The sequence below is a fragment of the Ovis aries genome, chromosome 2, assembly GCF_016772045.2.
Source record: "Ovis aries strain OAR_USU_Benz2616 breed Rambouillet chromosome 2, ARS-UI_Ramb_v3.0, whole genome shotgun sequence".
Lineage (NCBI taxonomy): Eukaryota > Metazoa > Chordata > Mammalia > Artiodactyla > Bovidae > Ovis > Ovis aries.
Genome location: NC_056055.1, coordinates 186685735 through 186711748, shown reverse-complemented (window position 1 = coordinate 186711748; position 26014 = coordinate 186685735). Strand labels below are relative to the sequence as shown.

At 41.0% G+C, this 26014-nt stretch overlaps 1 protein-coding gene across 27 annotated transcripts in view; it reads left to right on the top strand.

Annotated features, from left to right (window-relative positions):
* CLASP1 (cytoplasmic linker associated protein 1) overlaps positions 1-26014 on the top strand; it is a 272898-nt gene that overhangs the window by 208941 nt on the left and 37943 nt on the right. For 13 of the 27 annotated variants that reach the window (XM_060411218.1, XM_060411217.1, XM_060411211.1 and 10 more), the window contains 6 exons: positions 1254-1317; positions 6246-6409; positions 8739-8817; positions 10238-10381; positions 20188-20331; positions 20852-20958. In XM_060411218.1, coding sequence (XP_060267201.1) covers positions 1254-1317; positions 6246-6409; positions 8739-8817; positions 10238-10381; positions 20188-20331; positions 20852-20958 — 702 coding nt within the window. Of the gene's footprint in view, positions 1-1253; positions 1318-6245; positions 6410-8738; positions 8818-10237; positions 10382-16520; positions 16611-20187; positions 20332-20851; positions 20959-24752; positions 24870-26014 lie in introns of all 27 variants that reach the window. The other 14 variants (XM_060411202.1, XM_060411209.1, XM_060411208.1 and 11 more) reach the window with 3 other exon arrangements.

The following is a 26014-nucleotide window of genomic DNA, read 5'->3' as shown; positions in this document are numbered from 1 at the left end:
GTTTTTGTTCCTGTATTTGTATTTCATAAATTTTCTAAAATAGGCATGTATTACATATACCAAAAACACGTTTATAACATATTTCATCAGATCTAAGGTACCACTAATACACCATTGTTTTATATCTAAGAAGAAATACTCCTTATAAAACCATGACAGTACTGATATGTTATTGATTGCAGGGTGAATCTCATGGTTACAGAGATATTTGAAGTATAGTCTGTTACATTCTTTCGATAAGTTTTTAAGCAATGCGGTGAGACTGGTTACGTGTTTCCATTCATGGATGGCTCTGCAAAACTCTGTGAGCATGGACTGACAAGTCACTGGGCTTCAAGTGTGGCCGTCTGTAGTCAGTGTGACCCCTGCCATACTCTTCCTGCCACCTAAACTCCCTGCCCCCCTTTATTCATTCCATTCTGTGCATGCACATTCCTGCTGAAGTGTAGGTCACCTCTGGTGGTCTAGTGATCTGTCAGAAAACAAAGACAATGAAATGTCCTTATTCTCCAATAATCTCCTTAATTCTGGTGGCCCCAGTTTCTTGGTTCTTTGCGTTCTCCAGCTATCCATTGAATAAGCTCTAGGAATCTGTCAATTAACATTGGTCTGGTCTGGATTTCATTGTTAGCGATGTTAAAAGGACCACTGGATGTGAGAGGGGATGGTATGGGGAAGAAGATAACACTTTCTGATCAAACTTTGAAGAACAGACAGGATTCGGTAGTGCAGTTCAGGGTAAAAAAGTGTCACCGGGGCACTGATGTGAAGTGAGTGTGTGCTTGACCCAGACGCTGTAGCAGGTAGGTAGATAGCAGTGGTTTGTTGTACTGAAATGGGTATTAAAGATATCACAGTACTTTGACTAAAACAGAACTGAGACTAAAATCCAGGTCTGTCTGACCCCGCTGCACATGCTTTTCTGAATTGATCCGACTACCTTTCATCTGTCGCATGTGGAAATGAAGTGAGCAGGATTTGGCATCTGGCTTTGCCATATGTGCGTGTGTGTAAACTTATGTGATCACACTCTGAGATTCAGTTTCATTTTAGAACAAGACCAGAATTGGTGTGATTTCTTATTCCTGTGTAATTCTGTCAAATTAAAATTTAGATAATTCATTTGTAGAAAAAAAGGTATAACATAAAAATTATATAAAACACGTTAAATGAAATAAAAGGATTTAGAGAAGCTGTAACTACTTTCAGTGTTGACTTATTAAATATTAAGTTTTTTTCATTTTATTTCCTAGTCGAGTAGAATTGAAAAGATTGTGTGAGATTTTCACCCGAATGTTTGCTGACCCTCACAGCAAGGTAAGGTCTGAGAACCTGCCCACTTGTAACCTCTTTGCATGTCCTTCTATATAATGCACTGCTTCAGAGTGGGAGAACAGCCCCACCATGCAGTGTAGCCCTTCCAGACTTGTTTTAACAGTAGTTTCTGTTATATCTTTTGAAGACAGAATTCTTAGAAACTTCTCTTGTCCGTACAGTGTCATTAATAAAGTGCATTTCAAGTAAGGGTTACCCTGGAGAGAATCAGATGTAGTCTTTCATTCACTCAGCGAACAGTTTTGCATACTTCATGGAAGTACGTAGGCTGGATGCTAGGATGTAACAGTGTTTTATAGTGCCTTTTTACAAAGTTACAGTAGTGAAATAAGCAAGTATATAAATTTTTTTTGGTACCCATGTAGAATTTGTCTGTATAGGACAAGATAGAAAAATGATAGCATTTATAGAATGAATTTACTGAAAAGCCACATCAAATATATCTCCAAATAGATTGCCATTTCTAAGAATTTGCTAGATGGTGGCCACCCAGCTGATGCCCATGCCCCTGGCGGGGCTGAGGGCCGCCTTTTGACAAGGGCTCCCAGCTGAGTACCCCGGAGTGAGAGACAAGCCCTTTCTAGGAGTGGAGCTGAGAGCGAGACCTTTGACAAAAGTTTACTCGGAGTCTAGATTTTAAAGAAAAACCAGAGTTTGGGAGGAAGCCTTTGAAAGTGTTAGATGGTTTTAGAGAAAGAAAACAAGAGGAGTGAAGATACCAGGAAAGTTAAAGGGTGGATAAAGAACTAAAACAGTCATCAGTTCAGTTCAGTCGCTCAGTCATGTCCAACTCTTTGCGACCCCATATACCACAGCATGCCAGGCCTCCCTGTCCATCACCAACTCCCGGAGTTTACCCAAACTCAGGTCCATCGAGTCAGTGATGCCATCCAACCATCTCATCCTCTGTCATCCCCTTCTCCTGCCCCCAGTCTTTCCCAGCATCAGAGTCTTTTCAAATGAGTCAGCTCTTGGCATCAGGTGGCCAAAGTATTGGAGTTTCAGCTTCAACATCAGTCCTTCCAATGAAAACTCAGGACTGATCTCCTTTAGGATTGACTTGGTTGGACCTCCTTGCAGTCCAAGGGACTCTCAAGAGTCTTCTCTAACACCACAGTTCAAAAGCATCAATTCTTCAGTGCTCGGCTTTCTTTATAGTCCAACTCTCACATCCATACATGACTACTGGAAAAACCATACCCTTAACTAGACAGACCTTTGTTGGCAAAGTAATGTCTCCACTCTTTAAAATGCTGTCTAGGTGGGCCATAACTTTCCTTCCAAGGAGTAAGCATCTTTTAATTTCATGGCTGCAGTCACCATCTGCACTGATTTTGGAGCCCCCCAAAAATAAAGTCTGCCACTGTTTCCACTGCGTCCCCATCTAATTTTCATGAAGTGATGGGACTAGATGCCATGATCTTAGTTTTCTGAATGTTGAGCTTTAAGCCAACTTTTTCACTCTCCTCTTTCACTTTCATCAAGAGGCTCTTTAGTTCTTCTTCGTTTTCTGCCATAAGAGTGGTGTCATCTGCATATCTGAGGTTATGGCTATTTCTCCTGACAATTTTATTCCAGCTTGTGCTTCATCCAGCCCAGCGTTTCTCATGATGTAGTCGGCATATAATAAGTTAAATAAGCAGGGTGATAATATACAGCCTTGATGTATTCCTTTCCCGATTTGGAACCAGTCTGTTGTTCCATGTCCAGTTCTAACTGTTGCTTCCTGACCTGCATACAGGTTTCTCAAGAGGCAGGTCAGGTGGTCTGGTATTCCCGTCTCTTTAAGAATTCTCCACAGTTTATTGTGATCCACACAGTCAAGGCTTTGGCATAGTCAATAAAACAGAAATAGATGTTTTTCTGGAACTCTCTTGCTTTTTCCATGATCCAGCGGATGTTGGCAATTTGATCTCTGGTTTCTCTGCCTTTTCTAAACCAGCTTGAACATCTGGAAGTTCACGGTTCACGTATTGCTGAAGCCTGGCTTAGAGAATTTTGAGCATTACTTTATTAGCATGTGAGATGAGTGCATTGTGCAGTAGTTCAAGCATTCTTTGGCACTGCCTTTCTTTGGGATTGGAATGAAAACTGACCTTTTCCAGTCCTGTGGCCACTGCTGAGTTTTCCAAACTTGCTGGCATCATATTGAGTGCAGCACTTTCACAGCATCATCTTTCAGGATTTGAAATAGCTCAACTGGAATGCCATCACCTCCACTAGCTTTGTTTGTAGGGATGCTTTGTAAGGCCCACTTGAATTCACATTCCAGGATGTCTGGCTCTAGGTGAGTGATCACACCATCATGATTATCTGGGTTATGACGATCTTTTTTATACAGTTCTTCTATGTATTCTTGCCCCGTCTTGTTAATATCTTAGCTTCTGTTAGGTCCATACCATTTCTGTCCTTATTGAGCCCATCTTTGCATGAAATGTTCCCTTGGTATCTCTAATTATCTTGAAGAGATCTGTAGTCTTTCCCATTCTATTATTTTCCTCTTATTTCTTTGCACTGATCACCGAGGAAGGCTTTCTTATCTCTCCTTGCTATTCTTTGGAACTCTGCATTCAAATAGGTATATCTTTCCTTCTCTCCTTTGCTTTTCACTTTTCTTCTTTTCACAGCTATTTGTAAGGCCTCCTCAGACAGCCATTTTGCTTTTTTGCGTTTCTTTTTCTTGGGGATGGTCTTGATCCCTGTCTTCTGTACAATATCACAAACCTCTCTCCATAGTTCATCAGGCACTCTCTATCAGATCTAGTCCCTTAAATCTGTCACTTCCACTGTATAATCATAAGGGATTTGATTTAGGTCATACCTGAATGGTCTAGTGGTTTTCCCTACTTTCTTCAATTTAAGTCTGAATTTGGCAATAAGGAGTTCATGATCTGAGCCACAGTCTGCTCCCGGTCTTGTTTTTGCTAACTGTATAGAGATTCTCCATCTTTGGCTGCAAAGAATATAATCAATCTGATTTCGGCATTGGGCATCTGGTGATGTCCATGTGTAGAATCTTCTCTTGTGTTGTTGGAAGAGAGGGTGTTTGCTATGACCAAGTGCGTTCTCTTGGCAAAACTCTATTAGCCTTTGCCCTGCTTCATTCTGTACTCCAAGGCCAAATTTGCGTGCTGCTCCAAGTGTGTCTTGACTTCCTACTTTTTGCATTCCAGTCCCCTATAATGAAAAGGATATCTTTTTTGGGTGTTAGTTCTAAAAGGTCTTGTAGGTCTTCATAGAACCGTTCAACTTCCATAGAAATTGAGAAAACCTAAAATCAACACAAGCAAATCTTAAAGAACTTGATGCGCAAGCTTTAACTATCTTATACTATGGTTTTCCTAGTAAAAATGGTCTCTTCTAAGTCCTACCAGGGGAAGGAAACCTGTCATGGTCAGAAGCCTAGCCAGTTACCGTCTCCCTTCTTTTCCTGGCCTTTCCTCCATGTAGAAATTGTCCGTGAAGTGTCAGTCATCCACCTGCCTGTGCTCTCATTCAGCACTTGCTAAGCACCCGCTCTGGGCTAAGGGTATAGAAAACATTGCACCCCTCCCTTGCTTCTGAGATGCTCACAGGAGCAGGGGAGAGTGAACGCAGGGATTCTTTTTTTTTGCTGAGGGGCAACAATTCTCCTCAGTATTGGTCTTGAAACATGTCTTAAAATTCCTGTTTTGACCCTCACAACAAGGTTAACATTCACAATATTAATAAAATCCAAGAAGCATTGATTTTAAAAGCATCATAGATGTTCAGAGATAAAATTATCAAGGTTTTCTGTAAGATAATATTAAGAGCAGTAAGATTTAAAGCATAAGACTCATAAGATATATAGCATAAGGGATATTAGGTGGATTTGGACATTGATGAAATTTCTATTACCTGTCACCTCTAGATTGCTGATTCAGAACATGAGGATAAAGAATGTGAGGATAAAGAAGGAAAGTTGTTTCCATCAGAAGGCTCTTGTACAGTGAGTTTGGAGGTCTCAGTTTAGTCAATATTTGCTAGCTGCCTTAGTGCTAAGCCAGGAGTCCCGCAGCTGGGACTCATTGCCTTCTCTCTGAGCTGTCTCCTGAGAGACCCCTGGTGGTTAATAGTTCCTGCGCTATAACTGAGCAGGTCTATGATAGCTTGTTTGTCCCAGCGGAACACAACTTATTAACCAAATAGGTACACAGTGCTGCCATTTACCTCTCTGAAATTGGTTCACAGCCACTGTGAACTTTGTCTCACAGGAGGTAGCAGTGATTATTGCACCATGGTGTGAGAATTATGTCAGCCGTCAGTCTGTTTTATTCTAAGCTGTGCTCTTGTAAATGTTAGTATAGTTTTTATAATATCTTTTTATAGAGATAACACTTTGTAATATCTGAATTGGCACACATCAAAATAGATGATGGAAATGAAAAGCAATAGGTATGCAAGTTTTTTTCCTTATCCTACAGTAATAGTTGTTGAATGCTAGATAATGAAATAAATATAGAGAGAAGAAAGGAAGGAAGGCTGGCCTCCAGGATTAGACTCATACTTTTCAACAAAGTTAATTTCTCTCTGTACTGGCTTTTAAAGGCATGTAGAGGGAGGGGAGAGGATTTTGTCAGTTCATAGCCTTTTCAGGCCTTTTAGAAAACTGCATGAAAATGATATGACTTCACTGTGGACTAACATGGAATCTGTTTCGTTGCATGGCCTGGTTTGCGGTGGAATTCACAACAGAGAGTAAGTTCCAACCCCTTTTCCTTTATCTCTTTTCTGTACTATATTTGCCTTTTATACCGTGTCCAGTTATTAACATTGTCACCCAAGTTATGAGTCTGGGCAAAGGCCAATTGGGCATTTTCACCTTTTGAAGACTTGAGAGGAAATTATGAATTAAACATGTGAAATACTTGGTTTCCCTTTGTGTCTAGGTTTTCAGTATGTTTTTGGAGACCCTTGTGGATTTTATAATAATTCATAAGGATGACTTGCAAGACTGGCTTTTTGTTCTTCTCACACAATTACTGAAGAAAATGGGAGCGGATTTACTTGGATCTGTGCAAGCAAAAGTTCAGAAAGCTCTTGATGTCACAAGGCAAGTGTTTGGGGCAAAATCGTGTTCTCCCAGCTTTTGATATATAATTGACATACAGCGTTGTGTAAGTTTTAAGTGTACAGCATGAGGATTTGATACATATGTATATTGCTAAATGATTAGTACAGTGTTAATATTTATATCCTTCACCTCACTTAATTACTATTTTTTGTTGCGTATGTGGTAAAAACATTTAAGACACATTCTCTTAACAAGTGTATGATACAGTATCATTACCTATGATCAACAGGCTATACGTTTGACCCCCAGAACTTATTCATGTCATAACTGTAACTGGAAGTTTGTGCCCTTTGACCAGTATCTCCCCATTTCCTCCACCCCTAGGCTCTGGCAACCACCATTCTACTCTCTGTTTCTATGAGTCTGACTTTTTTCTTTTTAATTTTATAGATAAGTGATACCATACAGTATTTGTCTTTCTCTGACTTATTTCACGTAGCATAATGCCCTCAGGTTTCATCCATGTTGTCACAAATGGCATAACTTCCTTTTTTATGACGAAATGATATTCCGTTTATATACACAGTACATTTTCTTTATCCATTCATCCATCAACGCACTGAGGTTGTTTTCGTGTCTCAGTGATTGTGAATGGTGCTGCAGGTAACAGAGGTCAGATGGCTCTCTCTCCTTTTTTTGTTTTTTGGCCACGCACTGTGGCTTGTGGGATCTGGTTCCTGATCGGAAATTGAACGTGGATCAGAGCAGGGAAAGCCCGGAATCCTAACAATTAGGCTGCCAGGGAACTCCCTAGTTTTAGGTTTTTTTTGAGAAACATCCATACTGTTTTCCACAGTGGCTGCACCAATTTACATTTCCACCAGCATTTATTATCTCCTATCTTTTTGATAATAGCCATTCTAACAAGTGTGAGACAATATCTCACTGTAGTTTTTATTTGCATTTTTCTAATAATTAGTGATGTTGAGCACTTTTTTGTGTACTTGTTGGCCGTTTGTATATCATCTTTGGAAAAACGTCTGTTTGGTTGGGCAGGAGGGAACTAGACCATTTTGATATTAGGAGACTCTTTGTAGGTGGTTTCTTGTCACTCTGTTACCTGTAGTTTTTGTCTCCCATGTGAATATCTTCTTTCTTACTTGATACCCACATTCTCTTGTTGGCACTGAAATATCCCAACAATCCATGAGGTGAAATACCTACATCTTCTTTGAGTTGGCATTGTTTTGGTGAATGCCTAAGACGTTCACCCTCTGTTTGCTGTGGAAAAAGGGGGAGGTGTTCTGTGTGTTATTTCTCCAATGTGTAGCCAGTGTGAGTCACTTAAATCATGTATGCTAAGTATGCTTTGCCTGCAGAAGTGGTCCTCAGAGCCTCCTGGATACAGATAGTTGTGGGAGAAAAGGATGTGCTGTTGGATTGTTTACTTTTTATTAATCAGTATAATGATGGTACTACTTTGTATTTTTCTTGTATTATTTTATTTGAATTTCAGATCAGTCCTGTGATTTTATAGATGTGACCCTACATCCCTTTTATTTTCACTATACTTTTGTACACTGAGAAAAGTCTCTTAAAGGGAGCCTAAAGAGCAATACAGACACTCAGCCTCAATGTAATATGTGTTTCTGTTGCATTATCTTTCCTATCACCATGGAAGGCCTGTCTGCATCAGGAACAAGGGATCCTTTGGGGCAGTTTTAAAATCATATGGGTAATTTTTAAGGAAGGGAGTGCTGACTTTGATTCTCCAAGAGCCCTCAGGGCTACTCAGTTGGATCACAAATACGAGATGATGACAAGACACAGAATCAGTCCCAAGTGAGAAGTGGCGCTAAGTGGAACTCTCAGGGGCACAGGCTGCTGTGTATGTCTGTAGCTGGCGAGGGTGTGTCTGTGAGTGTCCCCAGGCACTCGTCTGTGCTGACGCACACAGTTGGCTCACAGGCTATTATGCAGCAAAGGCCTCAGGGGATACACAGTGCAGGCAGCCTCGTCAGGGTATAAAAGGTAGGCTTGGGCATTGGAGCTCTTTCTTATGTGAGCAGGTTTCCAGAAGGAACCTGGAGAAGAAGGTAAACAAATCCCGAGAAGGCGAGTACGCATTTCTTCCTTAGTTCATTGCTTAGTTTACGTTTTTTGGGACTTCTAAGAAGATTTCTCTTTTTATAACTTTTCTGTGTTACGTGTATTACTTTAGTATTTATTATATAAAATGAAAAGTAATGTTTAAAAAAAGGTAAACAGGCTTGCTTTTTACATGTGTTAATCTGTTTGTTTCTTACATGATTTTACTTTTTGTAAGAAATCTTTCTTTTAACATACTTTCTTCTTTTTATAAACCTAGGGACTCCTTTCCATTTGATCAACAATTTAACATTTTGATGCGATTTATTGTGGATCAGACTCAAACTCCTAACCTCAAGGTCAGTAACTTATAGTTCAACCTCTAGAAGTCAAATCTGCTTAAACTATACTTTTTCAGACATGACTCATATTTGGCTGTCATTAGTAGATCTGCTGTGAGCACCGTGTGCCCATTTCTCTTGGTTCAGTGCCTAGTGCTGGTTTACTCGGTAAGCACGTGCTTCACTTCATTTCAGACTGCTGAGATGGTTGTACCATATTATATTCCAGCCAGCAGTGTCTGAGAACTCCCAATGATTTCATGTCCTCACCAACATTTGTGTGTTATTACTGTTTCACAATTTAAAAAATTTTGATGTATTGAAATAGCTCTTATTAGAACGTTTTTAATATTAACATTATAACACATGTAAATTAGCTGTTAGATGTTTTGTAATGTAAAAAAATGTAAGAACAAGACTGATAGTATTTGAAGGAGGATGTATTCCTTTGAATCAGATCGGGTACACTGTCTGTTCTTTGATTACCAGCTTCTGTCGAGGTTTTGCTGCTGCTGCTGCTAAGTCGCTTTAGTCGTGTCCAACTTTATGCGCCCCCCCATAGACGGCAGCCCACCAGGCTCCTCTGTCCCTGGGATTTTCCAGGCAAAAATACTGGAGTGGGTTGCCATTTCCTTCTCCAATGCATGCATGCCTGCTAAGTTGCTTCAGTCGTGTCCAATTCTGTGCAATCCTATGGACAGCAGCCCTCCAGGTTCCTCTGTCCACAGGATTCTCCAAGCAAGAATATTGGAGCGGGTTGCCATTTCCTTCTCCCGTCAAGGTTTTAGGAGAGGCCTACTTCCCAGGTGGCTCAGACGGTAAAGCGTCTGCCTACAATGCCGGAGACCTTGGTTCAATCCTTGGGTCGGGAAGATCTCCTGGAGAAGGAAATGGCAATCCACTCCAGTATTCTTGCCTGGAAAAATCCTATGGACAGAGGAGCCTGGTAGACTATAGTCCATGGGGTCGCAAAGAGTTGAACACGACTGAGTGACTTCAGCTTCACCTTCAATAAATAATAGCCTGTTTCTCCTGAGGTCAAAGCCAAGTGAGAGATCAGTGAAGTTAGGGCCGAACATCACCGAGTGCCTTCAGTGCTGCTTTGCAAGGCCTGGCCTAGAGTGGCTAAAAATCAGAACGCAGAGTTGTTCGTGCCCACTCTGTCAGTGGCAGAGCTTGGGGTCCTCCGCCCCGCCCCCCCGAGTGGGCCCTTGCTCAGCAAGTGTCCTGGGGTGTCAGAGGATCGGGGCCTGCTTCTCTGCAGGGGCCCCTTCCTGTCCCAGGCTTCAGGGTCAGTCATCCATGCTTGTCCCTGCTGCAGGCTCCCTGTGTAGGAACATAAGTCCAGGTCGTATGTGCTTTTCTCTGAGCACCAATAAGAGTTCTGTTCAAAAATGTGTAAAGTGTACTTACTGTTTGTAATTACTGGCTCTTTCAGGTCAAAGTTGCAATCCTGAAGTATATTGAGTCTCTCGCCAGGCAGATGGACCCAACAGATTTCGTAAACTCTAGTGAGACAAGGCTTGCTGTTTCTAGAATCATAACCTGGACAACAGAACCAAAGAGTTCAGACGTGAGAAAGGTATGTCCCAAAGTGCCAGGCACAGCTTTAATCACAGCGTGTTCTTAGGTGTAAATGAGGGAGAGGAATTTATAGGAATGTTCAAACCACCTTCATACCTACATGCAGACCTCTCTCTTTCCTTTTCTACGAAACCAAGACTTAGCTCCTCCCCCTATCTTCTCTGTCCAGTACCACCTCATTCCAGTCTTTGCATATCAAAATGAAAATCTGAAATCTTGTGTAATGGAGACACCCCGATACCAAAATGTTGTATTGTTGCTTTTTTTTAAATCAGCTAAATACTTGCTCTTGTCTTCTGAAATGGCACATTGAGAGGCATGTAACACAGTTATAGGGAGCGCAGGATGTTAGCACTTCTATTCCTAGGTAGTATTCCGCCTCAGGACTACTATGAAGATGAATTCGTATATGTTGAAAGCGTGGTCAGTTCCTGACATGTGATAAGCACACAGGAAGTGTGAGTTATCACTGTGTTTATTGTTTCTATTCTCTTCCTGTCAGTGTCCTGTTCTTCTGTGTCTGAGTTTCACACATGGCCATTATTCTTTTACTTTATATGTAAACTAACTGGCCCAACTAGCCTTTAAAAATTACTTTTAAGTCAGATTTCTCAGTTCTACTTTTAGACTAAAAGTATTTGATTTTGATTATTTGTGTATAACCATGAACCTTGCATCCCCCCCCCCCCCACACACACACACACACAGTATACTTCCTTCATAGCCAACTCCGTAGCCAAAATAGTCCTTTGGCCTTGGGATAGAATTAATAATGTGGACCACTTAGGTCAAGGCAGGGTTAAAGATGATTCTAAGCAGTGTTAGCAAGATTGCTTTGCACATGAACACCTACCTGCTTAGCGCCTGCCTCCTGGAGTCCAAGGAGGAGAATCAAATGTTTCTTTGGGAGAATTACAGCCCATATAATTCTCCAGCCATTATATAGTATTAATAATAAATGAAGTTCTCCAAGGCTAAAGAAACAAGGATGAATTTTATTAATGCACTCATTCAAAACTATTGTTCTGACATTAAATAATAATTTAAATATATGATCCTTTTATAAAATTTTTCAGTATTTATCAAAAGAACATTTCACTGGCAACCTTTAACTATTAAGCCTCTTTGGGATTAGAGGGGTACAGTGGGAGGTGGTAAAATGATTTGGTTGATTGGAAAGTCAAAGTATTTCTGTTACGGTTTTCAAAATTGCAGACCAGCTAATATATACAAAAGCCTTCCTGTATTTAGTCATAGCAAGTACATATGTGTGTGTCTTTGTGAGTTTGTGTTTCATAATTGATTGTTACTCGAGTATTCCCTCCTGTGGGGCTGAAGGATATTTAATACTTGCATGTTACCATGATTAGGGCCTATATGGGAACAGCTGACTGTGGTCATGATGTCTACTTTCTCTGGACATGCACATTAAAAATTTGAACTAGGATTTATTGTCCTAACTTTTGTAATCAGGACACTAGAGAAATGTTTCAAAGGTATCCAGCCTGGGACATCAAAACACTCAAGTTACTTTAATACTATCCTTAGTCGCTTCAGTTGTGTCTAGCTCTTTGCAACCATTTGGACTGTAGCGCATCAGGCTCCTCTGTCCGTGAGATTCTCCAGGCAAGAATACTAGAGTGGGTTGCTGTGCCCTCCTCCAGGGGATCTTCCCAACCCAGGGATTGAACCCACATCTCTTTAAATCTCCTGCCATTGGCAGGTGTGTTCTTTACCACTAGTGCCACCTGGGAAGCCCACTTTAAAATACTAGCTTAAGTCAATTATGGTTAGGATGTTTAAGGCTGAGATCACATAACTTATTTACTGTTTGATCTTAATTCCAGTTATTTTGGATCATACTGTGCTACTGTGCAAACCCTGTTCTGCACTGGCATTCCACCTCCATGTCTGCCCTTCCATCTTCCCCTCCCCCGTTGTGAGGACTGCTAAAACACCTCATCTTCAGGCTGAGCTCAAACCTGGGCTCCGGGACAGTAATCCCGGGCTTCAGAGGAAGTTGAAAAGCTTTTTTTTTTTTTTTGTCAGTAGTCCTCAGCCCTGGCTGCAATGAAAACCAGTCTCAATTCCTGTGCTTTACCCAAAGTCACTTGACTTAATTGGCACAGAGTGGAGTATGGATGTTGTTTTGTGTCTGATTGGAGTTCCTTCCATGCATGGCTGATTTTTAATGCACAGTGTTAATAAGAATTAACACTTATTTAATAAGTGTAACACTTTAATAAGCAGCCTCTTATTTTAGACCACTTCCCCTAAGATTGACCCACAGACCTATAGACTGCTGGTGTGGTCTTGACCTGTTGCTGCTGGTTTTCACAGGACCCCAGCTAGGTCCTCATCATCTTTAGGACCAGGCCTGGTCTTGCTATTCCCTGCCCCTCCCCCACCTCCCTACTTATGCCCAACACCTAGAGTGATACCCATAGGAACAAAGTGAGCATTTTAAGAAGTATTTTAAATGAATTAATGAATAAGTACCCGAAGAAAAGTGATCTAATTTCAGATAACATTTTGAAGTCACCATTTTCCAAACCACAGGCTTGGAAGTCCTCCTTTGGCTTCTGTGTTAGTTTCATATTGCACAACCTATTACCACAGACTTAGCCAATTGAAACTACAAAAATTTATAATCTCACAATTCTGTGGCTTAGAAGTCTGGCGCATGTTCTCTGGATTCTCTGCTTAGTCTTCCCAGACAGAAATCAAGATGTTGCCTGGGTCTTCAGTCTCACTTAAGATGTAGAATTCTCTTCCAACTCCCTGGTTCTTGGCCTAAGTCAGTTCATTACTGTTGAGGGCTATGGTACCTGTTTTTTTGCCCGCTGTCAGCAGGGGGTGATCACAGCTCATGGAGGCCACACCCATACCTGGCCTGGCAATTTGCTTCTGCAGAGCCAGCAGGAAAAGACTTTAATGTCCTAAAATTTCCTAAATTTTATGAAAAACATTAATCTGTACATCTAAGAAGCTCAACCAAATCCAAGTACCCTTTAAAAAAAAAAAGAAGAAGAAAAAGATTCACACCTAGACATAATCAAACTGCTGAAGATGAAATAGAAGCTCATGGGAGCAGCCCAAGGAAGCAGCTCAGCATAGCCCGGATCCTCAGTAAGACAAGCAGCTGCTTTCTCATCTGAAACCTTGAAGAACAGAGGCAGCCTGTTGACTTTAATGGTGCTGAAAGCAAAGAAAAGTCAACTAAGAATTCTCTGTTCAACAAAATTATTCTTTAAGAACAAAAGATAAATTACAAAGAAGCCAGCAGGAGGTTCTCACGTTAATCTCTGTGACTGCTTGCAGTGGCTCACCTGATTAGGTCAGATCCACCCAGGATAATCTGCCCTTTAACCAAAAATCAACTGATTAGGGAGGGACTAATTGTATCCGAAAAATCCCTTCTTCCTTGTAACGTAATTGTGGGAATGGTGTTCATCACTCACCTTAGGAGAGGGGATTGTGTAGGGCTTACTCACCAGGAGGCTGGAATCTTGGGGTCCACCTTAGTGTTCTGCTGCCCAAGGCTTTGGTCTCCTTTTCAATGGGTTGGCATGAGTCTTCCATGGTTAGTTATTTGGTAATTCCTTAGTTCTTACTTAAATAGGGCACTTTTTTACCTAACGACACATTTGTGTTGGGGTTCAGTTTAGCAGATGCATCTCTGCTTTTTAATCATCCAAGATATCTGTGGATTAGATTGTTTGGCTTTAAGTTGTATCCATCCAGCCCTTGCTAGTAAAGCACTGTTCAGTTCAGTTCAGTCACTCAGTCGTGTCCGACTCTTTGTGACCCCATGAAGCACTGTTACTTGTTTTAAATAGGCTTGTTAAAGCACAATATTCAGATGTATGTTCCTTTGCCCCATAGCTGCCTCTCACAAACTGCGTTAAGGCACTGCAGATTAATCCTTCCTGGAGTTAGAGCTACTTCTATTTAAATGCTCTGTTTTGATGTTCCATCCACTGCATATTTCATCCAGGTATAGATGCTATTGTAAGTGATCCAACTGCCTTATCCAAGAACTTGAGATGTATTTGAAAGATTGTCTAAATGAATGTCATGCCTAAATAAGTTAAAATACTTAGAAATTGTGATATGGTATATATCACTCTATGCTGAGATTTAATTTTTCATTATTATTTTAAAGCTGTAGAAAAAGAAAACAGGCACCATTTTTATCTGGATAATTTAATGCTCTAAAGATATGCTTACTTATCTCTTTTAAGTAGAAGAATGTTTTGACTCACCTGTCATTTACAGAATGTATCAGGTACTAGGAGGACATCTTGGTGATTTAAAAGCACTTTCTGATTATGAACCAAATTCTCCTGTTGGTGTTCTGATTTAATTTCTTAAGAGTAGAGTGAGGTGTTACCTTCTAATTACTAGAAGCACCCTACAGTCTGAAACCAATGCAGTAAACTCTCACATTGGCTGTATCGTCAGACAGTGTTAATTTTATACAGCCAATACTTGGGAAGTTTGCAGGTGGTGTAACTTGTTCTCCGCATCTCATATTTGGGAAAATACATTAGAATCAGTTTAAGCTGACACAACTCTGCTTTGCTGACATAAGCATTTTTAATATTTTGTTTTCCCTTTTATGTCAGTGTTCTGGGGTGTTTCATCCTGGAGAGAGATGGGTGTTTAAATATTTAAGATGTTAAGAAGGGAAGGAGCACAGCAGAACTGAAGCACAAGCCTGTCACCAGTGAGGTGTGCTTCCCTGGCCAAGACTGACTTGGACTCGGTGGGAAAACCCCACCCAGACCCTGACTGGCCTGCTTTATTCCTGAAGAGCTATTTCCATTTTTTGACTCTGAGAGTCCTTATAGTTGTGTTGACCAAGCTTTACAGAGGTACACTAGACCTTTCTTAATGCACTGTGTTTGTGTTAAGATTATACAATATATTCACAGAAGAAAGTAGATTCTAGAGTTTGACCTCTATTAACTTCTGCCTCTGCTTTTTAGAGGCTTTTTAGCCTCTAAATTCTTGTTTAAAATCCATAAAATAGGAATAATGATACTTGGCTTTAGTCACTGTTGGTAAGTAAGTAAGTGAAGTCGCTCAGTCGTGTCCGACTCTTTGCTACCCCTTGGACTGTAGCCCACCAGGCTCCTCCATCCATGGGATTCTCCAGGCAAGAATACTGGAGTGGGCTGCCACTTCCTTCTCCAGGGGATCTTCTGGACCCAGGGATCAAACCCAGGTCTCCTGCATTGTGGGCAGACGCTTTAACCTCTGAGCCAGCAGGGCAGACCCTAGTCACTATTGGCAGGACCAATTACAATAGAGCATATAAAAACCTAGATAAATACTGCTTTGTTTTTATAGTTTAAGCTGTTACTGTTTGAGGGTTGCTTTGATTTGTTGCTGCTTCACATTTTTTCCAGCATTAGGGAGATTTCTTTTTCCCCCGTTAAGTCAAAAGGAATGCAGTAATGACAATAGAATTTTTAATGGTGTATTTATATTTTCAGGCTCAGAATCCCTGTGTGTTTCCTTATGTGATTCTTTAACATTGAGCACTGGCTTTGTCAAATGAACTAACAGGTTTGGCCCCCAAAGGTTGTTTTGAGAAATGCAGGGAATAATGGCATGTCACAGAATACTAAAAATGATGAAGATGCTGTTGCCTGGAGGGGGAGAAGTATATAAACAGCTTTCAAAAGTTGGCATTGCTAATTGAAAAAAATGTAAATCTCTGATTATAGATAGGCAGCTGTCCTAATCTAAAAGCTCAGAGTTTTAATACCATTGAGTGAGATTTGAATCTCAACTTAATTGTGACTGCCTTGCTCAAGTCTCACTTTAATCTCTTTGCAAGAGCCTTACTTCCAGGAGTGGTTATGATTATAAAGGATTTAGGGGATGATTGAGGTTTAAAACTGGTAGTTACTGATATTATTCTTCAGAATCCTGTTACTCTTCTATTACTATTCATAGACTTTTAGATTGTACAATCTCTCTCTTTCATATATATATATACATACATCCACACACATGACTTTAGAAACTAAGCCAAAAACTTGAAAGCTTATCAATAACCATGGTTTTAAGTGTGTGCTTCTTGCCTCTGATTAAACCCTGCCCCTCTCCTGTCCATCCTGCTTCAGCGTAGTCGAGTAGGGGAAGATTTACCCATAAGGGCGGCCTCAACCTGCTCTGGGCCTGGAGAAGGAAACTTGGAAGAAAATTGTAAACAGGTAGACTTGAAACTGTATACTAATTTGCAAAGAGACACATCACTGTTTGCATTTAGATTGTTAATCTTGATTACACTTGTGGAGACACTGAGAAGATTTTGGAAAAACCTAAAGTTAACATAATACTGTGTAAGAAAGAATGTATGTGTGTGCGTGCATGTGTGCACATGCCTGTATAAAAGTATTGTGTTTTGGTGTGTTTTATAATCAATTGCCTTCCCAAAGAAATAGCCTGTTGCAGCCAGACTTCTACCATAGTTTAAAACAATAGCAAAGGAGTGATGCTGAATTTAAAGTGTCGGAAGGTTTTGAAATACCTTCTCTTTGGTGAGTTTTCTAAAGCAGTTTTAATCACACTCTGAAGGGAACAGTAATAGATGTTTAATTAATTAGAAAACTCCCTTTCCTCTCAAATTTTAAATTTCCCTAATTAATGCCAACACCAAAGCATTTGTCAAAGTTTTATTGATCTCTTCTCTGGAAGAATCCTTTTCTGCTGTGCGGTACAGGCCAGGTTCTTTTCGGACAACTAGCAGTAGGATTTGGAGACCCTTTTACCTTCACCGTCTAAGTTCTCCTGGGGGAGCCATTTCCTGTTAGGTCACCATGTGATCTTTAAGACACGTGGCCCCAAGAGTTAGTTCCGTGTTAGAGAACAGCAGCAGCAGAGTTGCTGGTCTGGCTTTTTAATGGCCCTTCCTCTCATGGGGCAAGGGCTCAAAGATGGAACAGGCACAGCGATGACACCCTCTGGCTTTTAACTCATTATTGATCATGAGCTCTGGCCCAAGCTGTTTAAAATGAATTTCTCTGTGGAATTCTCCAGGCCAGAATACTGGAGTGGGTACCCTTTCCCTTCTCCAGGGGATTTTCCCAACCCAGGGATCGAACCCAGGTCTCCTGCATTGCTGGCGGATTCTTTACCAGCTGAGCTATCAGGGAACCTCCAAATTTCTCCAACCCATCCCCATGTTTGGAATTATTCCTGCAGTGAGGAGCATATTGATGGTGATGATAAATATAACCCAATTTTTATCCTTGCCTGAGTATTCTGGTATTCTAACTCCTCACTGATACAGAGTTGTAGGTAAAATATTCTAGGATCATAACAGTCTTCATTTCTTTTAGAACTTTGATGTGAAATCTTTTAAAAATAGCATATTTAAATGATACTTTCTATCCATTTCTGGAGCAAAAAAAGATTTTACTTTGAAAACAGCTTTAAACCAAAAGGTTACTTTTGAAAGCTGTATGAAATCATTTACAATTTATATTTTGGAAAGTATAAAAATAAATTATATTCATTTTATGTTTATAAAACCATATACCATCTGTCCAACGAATTATTTTCAGAATTCCTCGTCTTTCTATTTGATTTCTCATGGAAATTCACCTTTAGGTTATTGAGGGAAGGCTCTTCAGTGGGTAGAAGTTGAAGTCTGGTGCACTTTCTTTTCCCATATGATGGAAAGCACTAATGTTAAGTAGCCTGATTAGCACAATTTCTAGGCCTGTCACCTTGCAGCCCTCTTTTTCCTAAAAGACTCTACCAGTTTCATAATTTGCTTTGTGAAAAACCCCAAGGAAGTTTTATCTTGTCATTCTGGGGAGAAATTAGGTCTAAAGACAGTGGCCCATTCCATGTAAAAACCCACTAATAAAAAACGTAATGATTCATTGTATAGTTTTCTACTGCCATTCGCAGTAAACAAAAAAATAAGTGCCTAACCTTTCTTAGTTTAATGGTGATCTTGATTTTCCTGCCAAAACCCAAGTCTGCTTCTTCGCTTCTCTTTGAAGGGCAGTGTTTTCTGCATGCATGTTTTTCCTAACATCAGTAAGACTTTTTACTTGCACGTTTTTTTTACTTGTACTGCTTTCTACTTTGCACAGTTACTACAATCATGCGCAGGTTACTTTGCATGATTTGGGGAATTTGCTTTTATACAAATCATATTAACAGTACGTTAAGTTGATGGTGAAATGGAGTTCTTCAGATAATGGTTTCTTAAAACTTTTAATAATGCAGAAATGTTTATTTCAGTTCAATCAATAATAACATTTTTTGCCTGTGTCATAAAAGGACACACTGGCCCTTACAATTTAATTTTAATGGAAAGGATATAAAGGACCATGTTTAGAAGTCAAGAGAAGAAGTAAGATGCTTTTGCCCAATGCTGTGCTTAAGGACATTATAAAAAGAAATTTTCAATTGTGTAAAAAACGTTATTCTACTGATTTATAATTTTTAATTTTGGTTAAATGCGTATGGGTGTTTGGACTCTTTTTTTCCTTCTCCAGGCACAAAATAGTAGTTTTGTCTTAACTGGACCTAAAATTAATTTAAACATTATAAAATCATTGAAATTTTTTTGGTGTTTATTTGCAAAAAATCTCAGCAGTCATGTTTTTATGTAATATTCTATATAGTGGAAAAATACTTAGAATAATTGCTTAAATCCTAAATATTACAATCTTTAGAAACAGAAATTATTAAAATATTTTCATAAAGCATTTTCCTTTCTTTAGACTCTTAGGAAATTGTAAGAAACGCCAGTCAGTACTTCGTAAAGTTTTCCTTTGGCATAGTGTTTCCAAATCAAAACCCTCGTGACTAATTCCGCAGGCATTAAGCTAATAGCAGACACGTAACCTGATAGGGAAGCCAGGGTTCCACTCGAGTGCTGGTGCTCTAGCTGCTTGCTCTTCCCCACATGGCTGCTAGCAACCATGAGTCATCCTGCATGTGTGGTCTCTCTAGTAAAGAAAAGTAGAGCAGTTTCCAAAAGGCAGAGGAGTGAATCTGGTTTGCTCTGCAAAGACTGTCTCTGTCCTCAATGCACAGATGTAAAAGTAGGAGTTTTTCAGATGTACCGGAACTCTCTTTTTTTCTAGTTTTTCTTAGTCACAACTCATGTACACCCATGGCAGATTCATGTCAATGTATGGCAAAACCAATACAGTATTGTAAAGCAAAATAAAGTAAAAATAAAAAAATTTTTTTTAAGTAGTTTTATAAGACAAAGCAGTGGAGGCTTCTTTAGAAACTTGTTCTTTGCGTATACTGGGAGCCTCATCTGATTCTGACTTACTAGGGTTAACAGTCTTAAGCCTTTTCAGATTTTTTTATTGTTTGACCCTAGTCCTGGAAACAGAGAAGTTACAGGAGTTTATTGTTAACATGCTATGGAAATCTGAGGCCAGTGTGTTCAGTGAAACCAGGGCTTATTTTCCATATCAAAATTAGGCTATTTATAATTGATTACCATCAATTATAGTGTTTACTGTAGGTGCTTTTTGCCTTTTGTGTGTGTGTGTGGCACAAATGTTATTATTTACTCATACAAAACAGTTTTCTTTTAAAAATAATTTTAGAACTTCCCTGGTGGTCCAGTGGTTAGGACTCAGAGCTTTCACTGCCAAGGACCTTGATTCAGTCCCTGGTTGGGGAACTATTATAAGATCCTGCAAGTCATGTGGCTTGGCCAAAATAAATAAGATAAACAATTTTAATGAGCATTTTGACCAAGATAGGCAATTGCATGTAACACAAATTAATCATCTCTTCTGTTTCTAGGCAGCACAAATTGTGCTCATCTCTCTGTTTGAATTGAACACGCCTGAATTTACTATGTTACTTGGTGCCTTGCCTAAAACATTCCAGGATGGTGCCACCAAACTCCTGCATAACCACCTCAAGAATTCCAGTAACACCAGTGTGGTGAGTGCTTTGGTCACAGTTGGTAACTGCCACTTACTCCTTATCTGGAACCTGCTCTCATGGAACAGCCAGTTTTCCTGTTCTCTTGCAGTAGATCATGGGCATCCATAGTGTGGGGGCCAGGTCTGATCCTGCTGTATTCCCAGTGAATGAACCTAGTATTTAAACATGGCCTTTCTGTCAAGTCAGGTTGTTTAGTTAAACGTCTATGAAGTCATTCAGGCAGTTACTGAGGAACTTAGTTTTTTTTCACTCTGTAAAGATGCAAATGCTGAATTGTGTCTGTTACTCCAGCACAGCTGACAGCAGTCACTCAGCTTCAGGATTGCCTATAGGACAGTTAACGATTTTCGGTTCATATGTACTTAAAAAATGAACTTATGATTCTGCAAAAAAAAAATCACCTTGATTATGCAAAATCTGCCCATTTATTTACATGTGAGTTCCAAGGCCAGGGGCAAAGTGGAACTGTGTTCTATATTTATCTCTTGTGTGATGGAGCTCTCCTGCCTTCATCCAGGGCTCTCCAAGCAACACCATTGGCCGGACTCCCTCCAGGCACCCCAGCAGCCGGACCAGCCCCCTGACCTCACCCACCAACTGCTCCCATGGTGGCCTATCTCCAAGGTAAAGCCATTTCAACAGCAATGAAGACACTAAAGCGCCCCCATGTCTCTTCTAGCTAATTTCCAGATTATAGACTGAGCTTAATACCAAAAAGTGTATGGGTGCCAGGAGCCCGCAGGTCCTAGTCTTCACCTAAATCTTGACTGTGTGATCTCGGGCAAAGCAGTTAACTTCTGTGGCAAAATGAGCAGTTCCTGCTGAATGGTCTGGGAATTCTTCCAGCTCTAAACACTTTGTAGTACCTTAAGAATTTTAAAACCAAAAGTTATATTTAGTCCTGTTTAACATAGAAACTCTTTAACTGTTGTGTGAGCAATAGCAGCACCCGAAGGTATTTGACCATCTCAGTAAAATCCTTTATCATTGTCCCCCAGAGTCTGAGGTAGTTTCCAGCCAAGTGGCCGTCCCAAGCATGGTTGCTTTCATTCCAGACTCATGGTTGAAGCAGAATGCTGCTCTGAGGAGGGACTGAGAGCCTGAGAACTAAACATGGATCAGCATTTTCAGACTCCTGTTGGGGCCATGTGAACATCGGCCTTGCAGAGTCTGAGGCAGTGACTTAAGATCTTTAGATAACATTTCCATCTGACCAGAGCCTTTAGAAGTCTCTGTGTGATGGCTTTTGTGACCGCCTGGACTGTGTTGAAATTTCTCATGGTTTCATTCATGGTGACCCTGTAGGCTGCAGTTTTTAGGAAAGAGTCGTGGAAGGGTCACACATGTGTGTTTGTTTCAAGACGTTAGGACAAGTATACCATCCCCCTTTAAGAGTTACCTCTTTAGTTGGAAAATAACAATATGGAAGTGCCTTTAAGTTTAGATTTTTTTTTAATGCTTGAGAGTCTTCCAAACTCTGCTGTCCTAACTTCTGAAGTTCTGTTCACTTTCTCAAGTTATCATATAAATATTTTAGAAAATGTCAGATTTGTATTTTTCTCTTGGAGAAGCGAAATATTTTGTATACTTACAGCATCTCAGTGTTTGTATTGCCTAAGGTCCCCCTGGCACTGTATTTAGGTAGGCTGAAGTAACATTGTGTTTCCAAATTTGGTCTGTGTGGTCATGATTTCAGCAGGCTAATCTAATTAAACAGTTGGGACCAGAAAGTAATGAAAACATGTCTGACTTTTCCCAAGTATGACTGAGACTCAGCCAACTTTTTATCTGTATCTAAATAAATGGTTTGTCTTAAATGCCCCCAGGGTTGGCAGTAAAATCATAGAATTCTCTTCCTTGGTAGGAGAAAATTTGTGGAAAACGTGTATTCTCTATAAATTGTTGCTTTTGTTTAGAAGTGATACTTCTGAAACATTGACAAATCTGTTCTTCCATAATACTCAGTTCATGCTTATTTTTTAGTTATTTCACTAATAAGGTTGCACATTCTTTACATAATAAAAGATAAATTTCAGATTAAGTATTCTGTTATTATATGTGCTGATAGTTAAGTGAAAGATTGGTGGGGGGCTGCTAGTATAAGCCATGAGAGCTAAGAATTGGCTAGGTATTTTCAAATTTCATGGATCTCAAAATTATTTTAAAATTCTAATTTATTTTTCCAGGTCACCATTCATTCTTAACTAGCCTGATCTAAATTTTTACTGTTAGGGTTACCAGGTGAGTGTAAGAAATAAGAAGTTTTTTTTCAGTATTAAAAAGTCCAAGTGAGGCTGAAATATTTTCTTACCAACAAATTGTTCTGTAAGAAATTACTTAGTTATGTAGTTTCTTTCTTTCTTTTTAAACAGAATATGCCCCAGTCAGTGAGTAACTAGCCAGAATGGCCGGAGCCAACTTGAACTCAATGGGAAAAATAATTTTTCTCACAGCTAAACCTGTCCAGAAGTAGGAAAGCTGCCTCACGTCATCATATCGTAGGAAATGTTCAAATAGGATGCATACTTTCTACCAGGAAATTTATGAAAGAAATGAACTCTTGCACTAATTAGGACAGTGTATTAGGTCACCACGTTGTAAGTAGGCGATGGACAGATTCCACCAGATATAAATCTTGGTTATTTTTTTGAGTAGTGCTATTGAAACATGTATTTTTCTATTCTGCTATTCTTTTGAATTATCTTGACCATTTGATGTTAGTTTTTTGTTCTTAAAAGGAAGAGTTCTTGCCAATTCTTCATTTTAAGCCAATTTTGAGTATCAAAATGAAGTTTTTTTTAAGCCCAAAAGTTCTACCTTCAGATGATGATGCTAATAAGAAGATAGTCTAACATGATGACACGTTTGAGTTGTTTTTTAATTGCTAGTGAGAAAGTCATTTTTATCAACCTGGTAACATAAGAGGAGCCACAGTCACCTTCTGTGGAAATTCTATCCATCGGTTATCCTTTTCTGTGAGAAGGAAGAATTATTGTTTATTCCCAGTGAGCAGACAGACACTCCTGGGTCTTTGGAGAGAAGACTTATGGTCTAAAGTGTTCCATAAATTAAATATATGTTTACATTTTAGCTCAATTTAGTGGGATTGATGTTAAATGAAAAACAGAGTTGCTAGGGGCTTCAGCAATTACGTGCAGTCTGTTCCCTTTAAGATAGAAAAAGCACGCGGCTGTCCTCGCTTGAGTCTGCTGTGCGCTCTCAGTGAGCATGCCTTAGTATGCTAAGTAGGTAACATCTGGTAACCAGCAATAAAAGGTAATTTTAGGCAGATTTTACACCCACTCCATCAGATGATCAGGAGCGTGCACCGACTCAAAGTGGGGATCAGCCTGGAGACTCCCTCGCACATTGGGCATCTGCTTGATGCAACCCTGTGGGCAGAGCTCCAGCCTGAGGTGGTCGTCTGTGTCCTCTTGTGCCCCTGACTTAGCGCGTGGCCTGGGGGATGCCGTTAGGGCCCTTCTTGCTGCAGTGGCCGCTCCCTCCACACCTGGGTTTCCTTATGATGTTGGGGCCGCCCCAGTCCTCAGCTGGAGACAAGCCTTGGACCACTGCTCCTGAACTGTGATACGTGCCAGGGTGGGTGTGCTGCTGAGAATGCTGCCCTAGTCCTGTGGCCTCTGCCCCGCGGCCTCCTATCACACCTACAGGCAGCTCAGTTTACACCTGTCCTGTGTTCCTGGGTCTATTGAATTGCAGCAGATGCTAGAACTCAGGTGGGGCCTCTGCATGCCCAGCTCACTTGCTGAGTGAGGAGTGCCTGTGTTCAGATGCACTTTAGACTTTGTATCAGGTCACATGAGCAGGGGGCTTAGGTTTTCTATCCCTTCTGTCTGAGCCAGCCAGTGGGTTGTGCTTCCCCATCCTCTCCTGGTGGTGTTCTCTCAGGAGGAAGTTACTCGTGGCACCTCTGGACCCCATCTGAGGGTCCCAGTAGGGGAGCATGTTGTTCCCTCCCTGCCTGAGTGTTCTGGTGGGTGGTACCTTCTCTGAGACTTTCTGCTGTGGTTCCCTTGGTCCCATTTGATTCAGGCCCATAATTCCCAAAGGTTCCTTCTAAAATAATTGATTGCATTATTTGAAAGGAAACATCTGTGGGTTTTTTGCATGTGAGCACTTACAGTTTCCTTTACATACACACACACTCCTATATACTTGCAATCTCATGTGATTTAAAAATGTAAACACAGGACTGAGTGAAGAAGGAATGAGCAGTCTTGATGGAGGACCAAATTGTAAAATGAAGTTGGTCCTTTTCCTCTGAATGGTGAAGTGTGAATTTGGGTGGAACCTTGTCCAAAAGGAATGAGACCGTAGGGCATGTAGAGTATGGTGCCTCCCTGCCCCCTTTGCCTGTTCTGTGTCTCTTTCTGACTCTCCTCTTCTGATCACTGCAGTCGGTTATGGGGTTGCAGTGCCGATGGGCTGTCGAGGCACCCACCTCCCTTTCCTCAGCCTAACTCCATCCCCACCGCTCCCTCCCACAAGACTCTCAGGCGCTCTTACTCTCCCAGGTAACAAGCCACCTGTCCCACTTGTCTGAGGTGTCACAATATTATTGCACTTCCAAGGTCGTCTCAGGTCTCTGGGGAAGCCTCTCCGCCACCTCCGGCCGAGACCAGCAGGGTAGAGCCTTGGTGAGAAGTGTGAGCAGGTGCGTGACCTCAGTCAGACCTCATGAGAATGGCTCCTTCTTTGCCTCTAGGGCAAGGAACAGTTGCATCACCTGACCGCATTCATCAGCATCTTCACTTGTGAGCCCTCAGCCCAGGGCAGTGCTCAGCCTCCTGAAGGTGCCTGCACCACCCAACGGTGCAGTGTCCCCAGCCGGCTGCATGGGCCTGCTCCTTCCCACGCTGCACTTGGGGCCTTGGTCCTGCTCTCAGTGGTGTGGGCTAATGTCTTTCCTGCTGTCCTGCATGTGGTAATAGTCTGAAGACTGAGATCCAGAAAGGCAGCCCCAGGAAGTCGCTTCCTATTACAGCTCATTAAAGGGGCTGCTCCAAGCAGGAGAGCCGTGGGGTCCCCACAGGCTGCCAGTGGAATGTGACAGATCAGATGGGGAATCCATGGTATGAAGGGAGGGTCCATGTATTTCTGCAGTTACCTGTTTGAGGGTCTCTTAGGTGCTGTTGATAAAGGCCAAAAGATCAGAGAATCCCTTCCCTGTCGGCTCCTGATTCATGAGCAGAGTTCAGGGCAGCCTGCTCCCTCTGTGCTATGTGAGATGAGTCTTGCCTTTGTGACAGGACAGGGTTAAGACAAAACAGAAAAGAGATGTGTTACTTTCGAATGCCTTGGAGATTGCACAGAAGATTTACATTCTTACCTTTGTATCCTCAGCATAGTGAACAAGTAAACAAGTCAGCTAAATATTTTAACAACAGTTTCCTTTTGAAACTCTCACAGCTGTGAAAGTAACTCCTCAAGTGTGCAGGTGCTCCTGTGATGACGTATAGATGCACAAGGGCGGGCAGGGGCATGTGGACAGTGAGGCAGCTGCCATCCTCAGTGCAAATAAAGCATGTCACTGCAGTTTGTTAAAGGTTGGTCATGCCTCGAAGTATAAGACCAGTTTATTGACTATCTCCCAGTATACTGACTGTGTGCCTTACTGGGCACCAAGCTTCAGCCCCAGGCAATCAGTCTTCCCATCTAG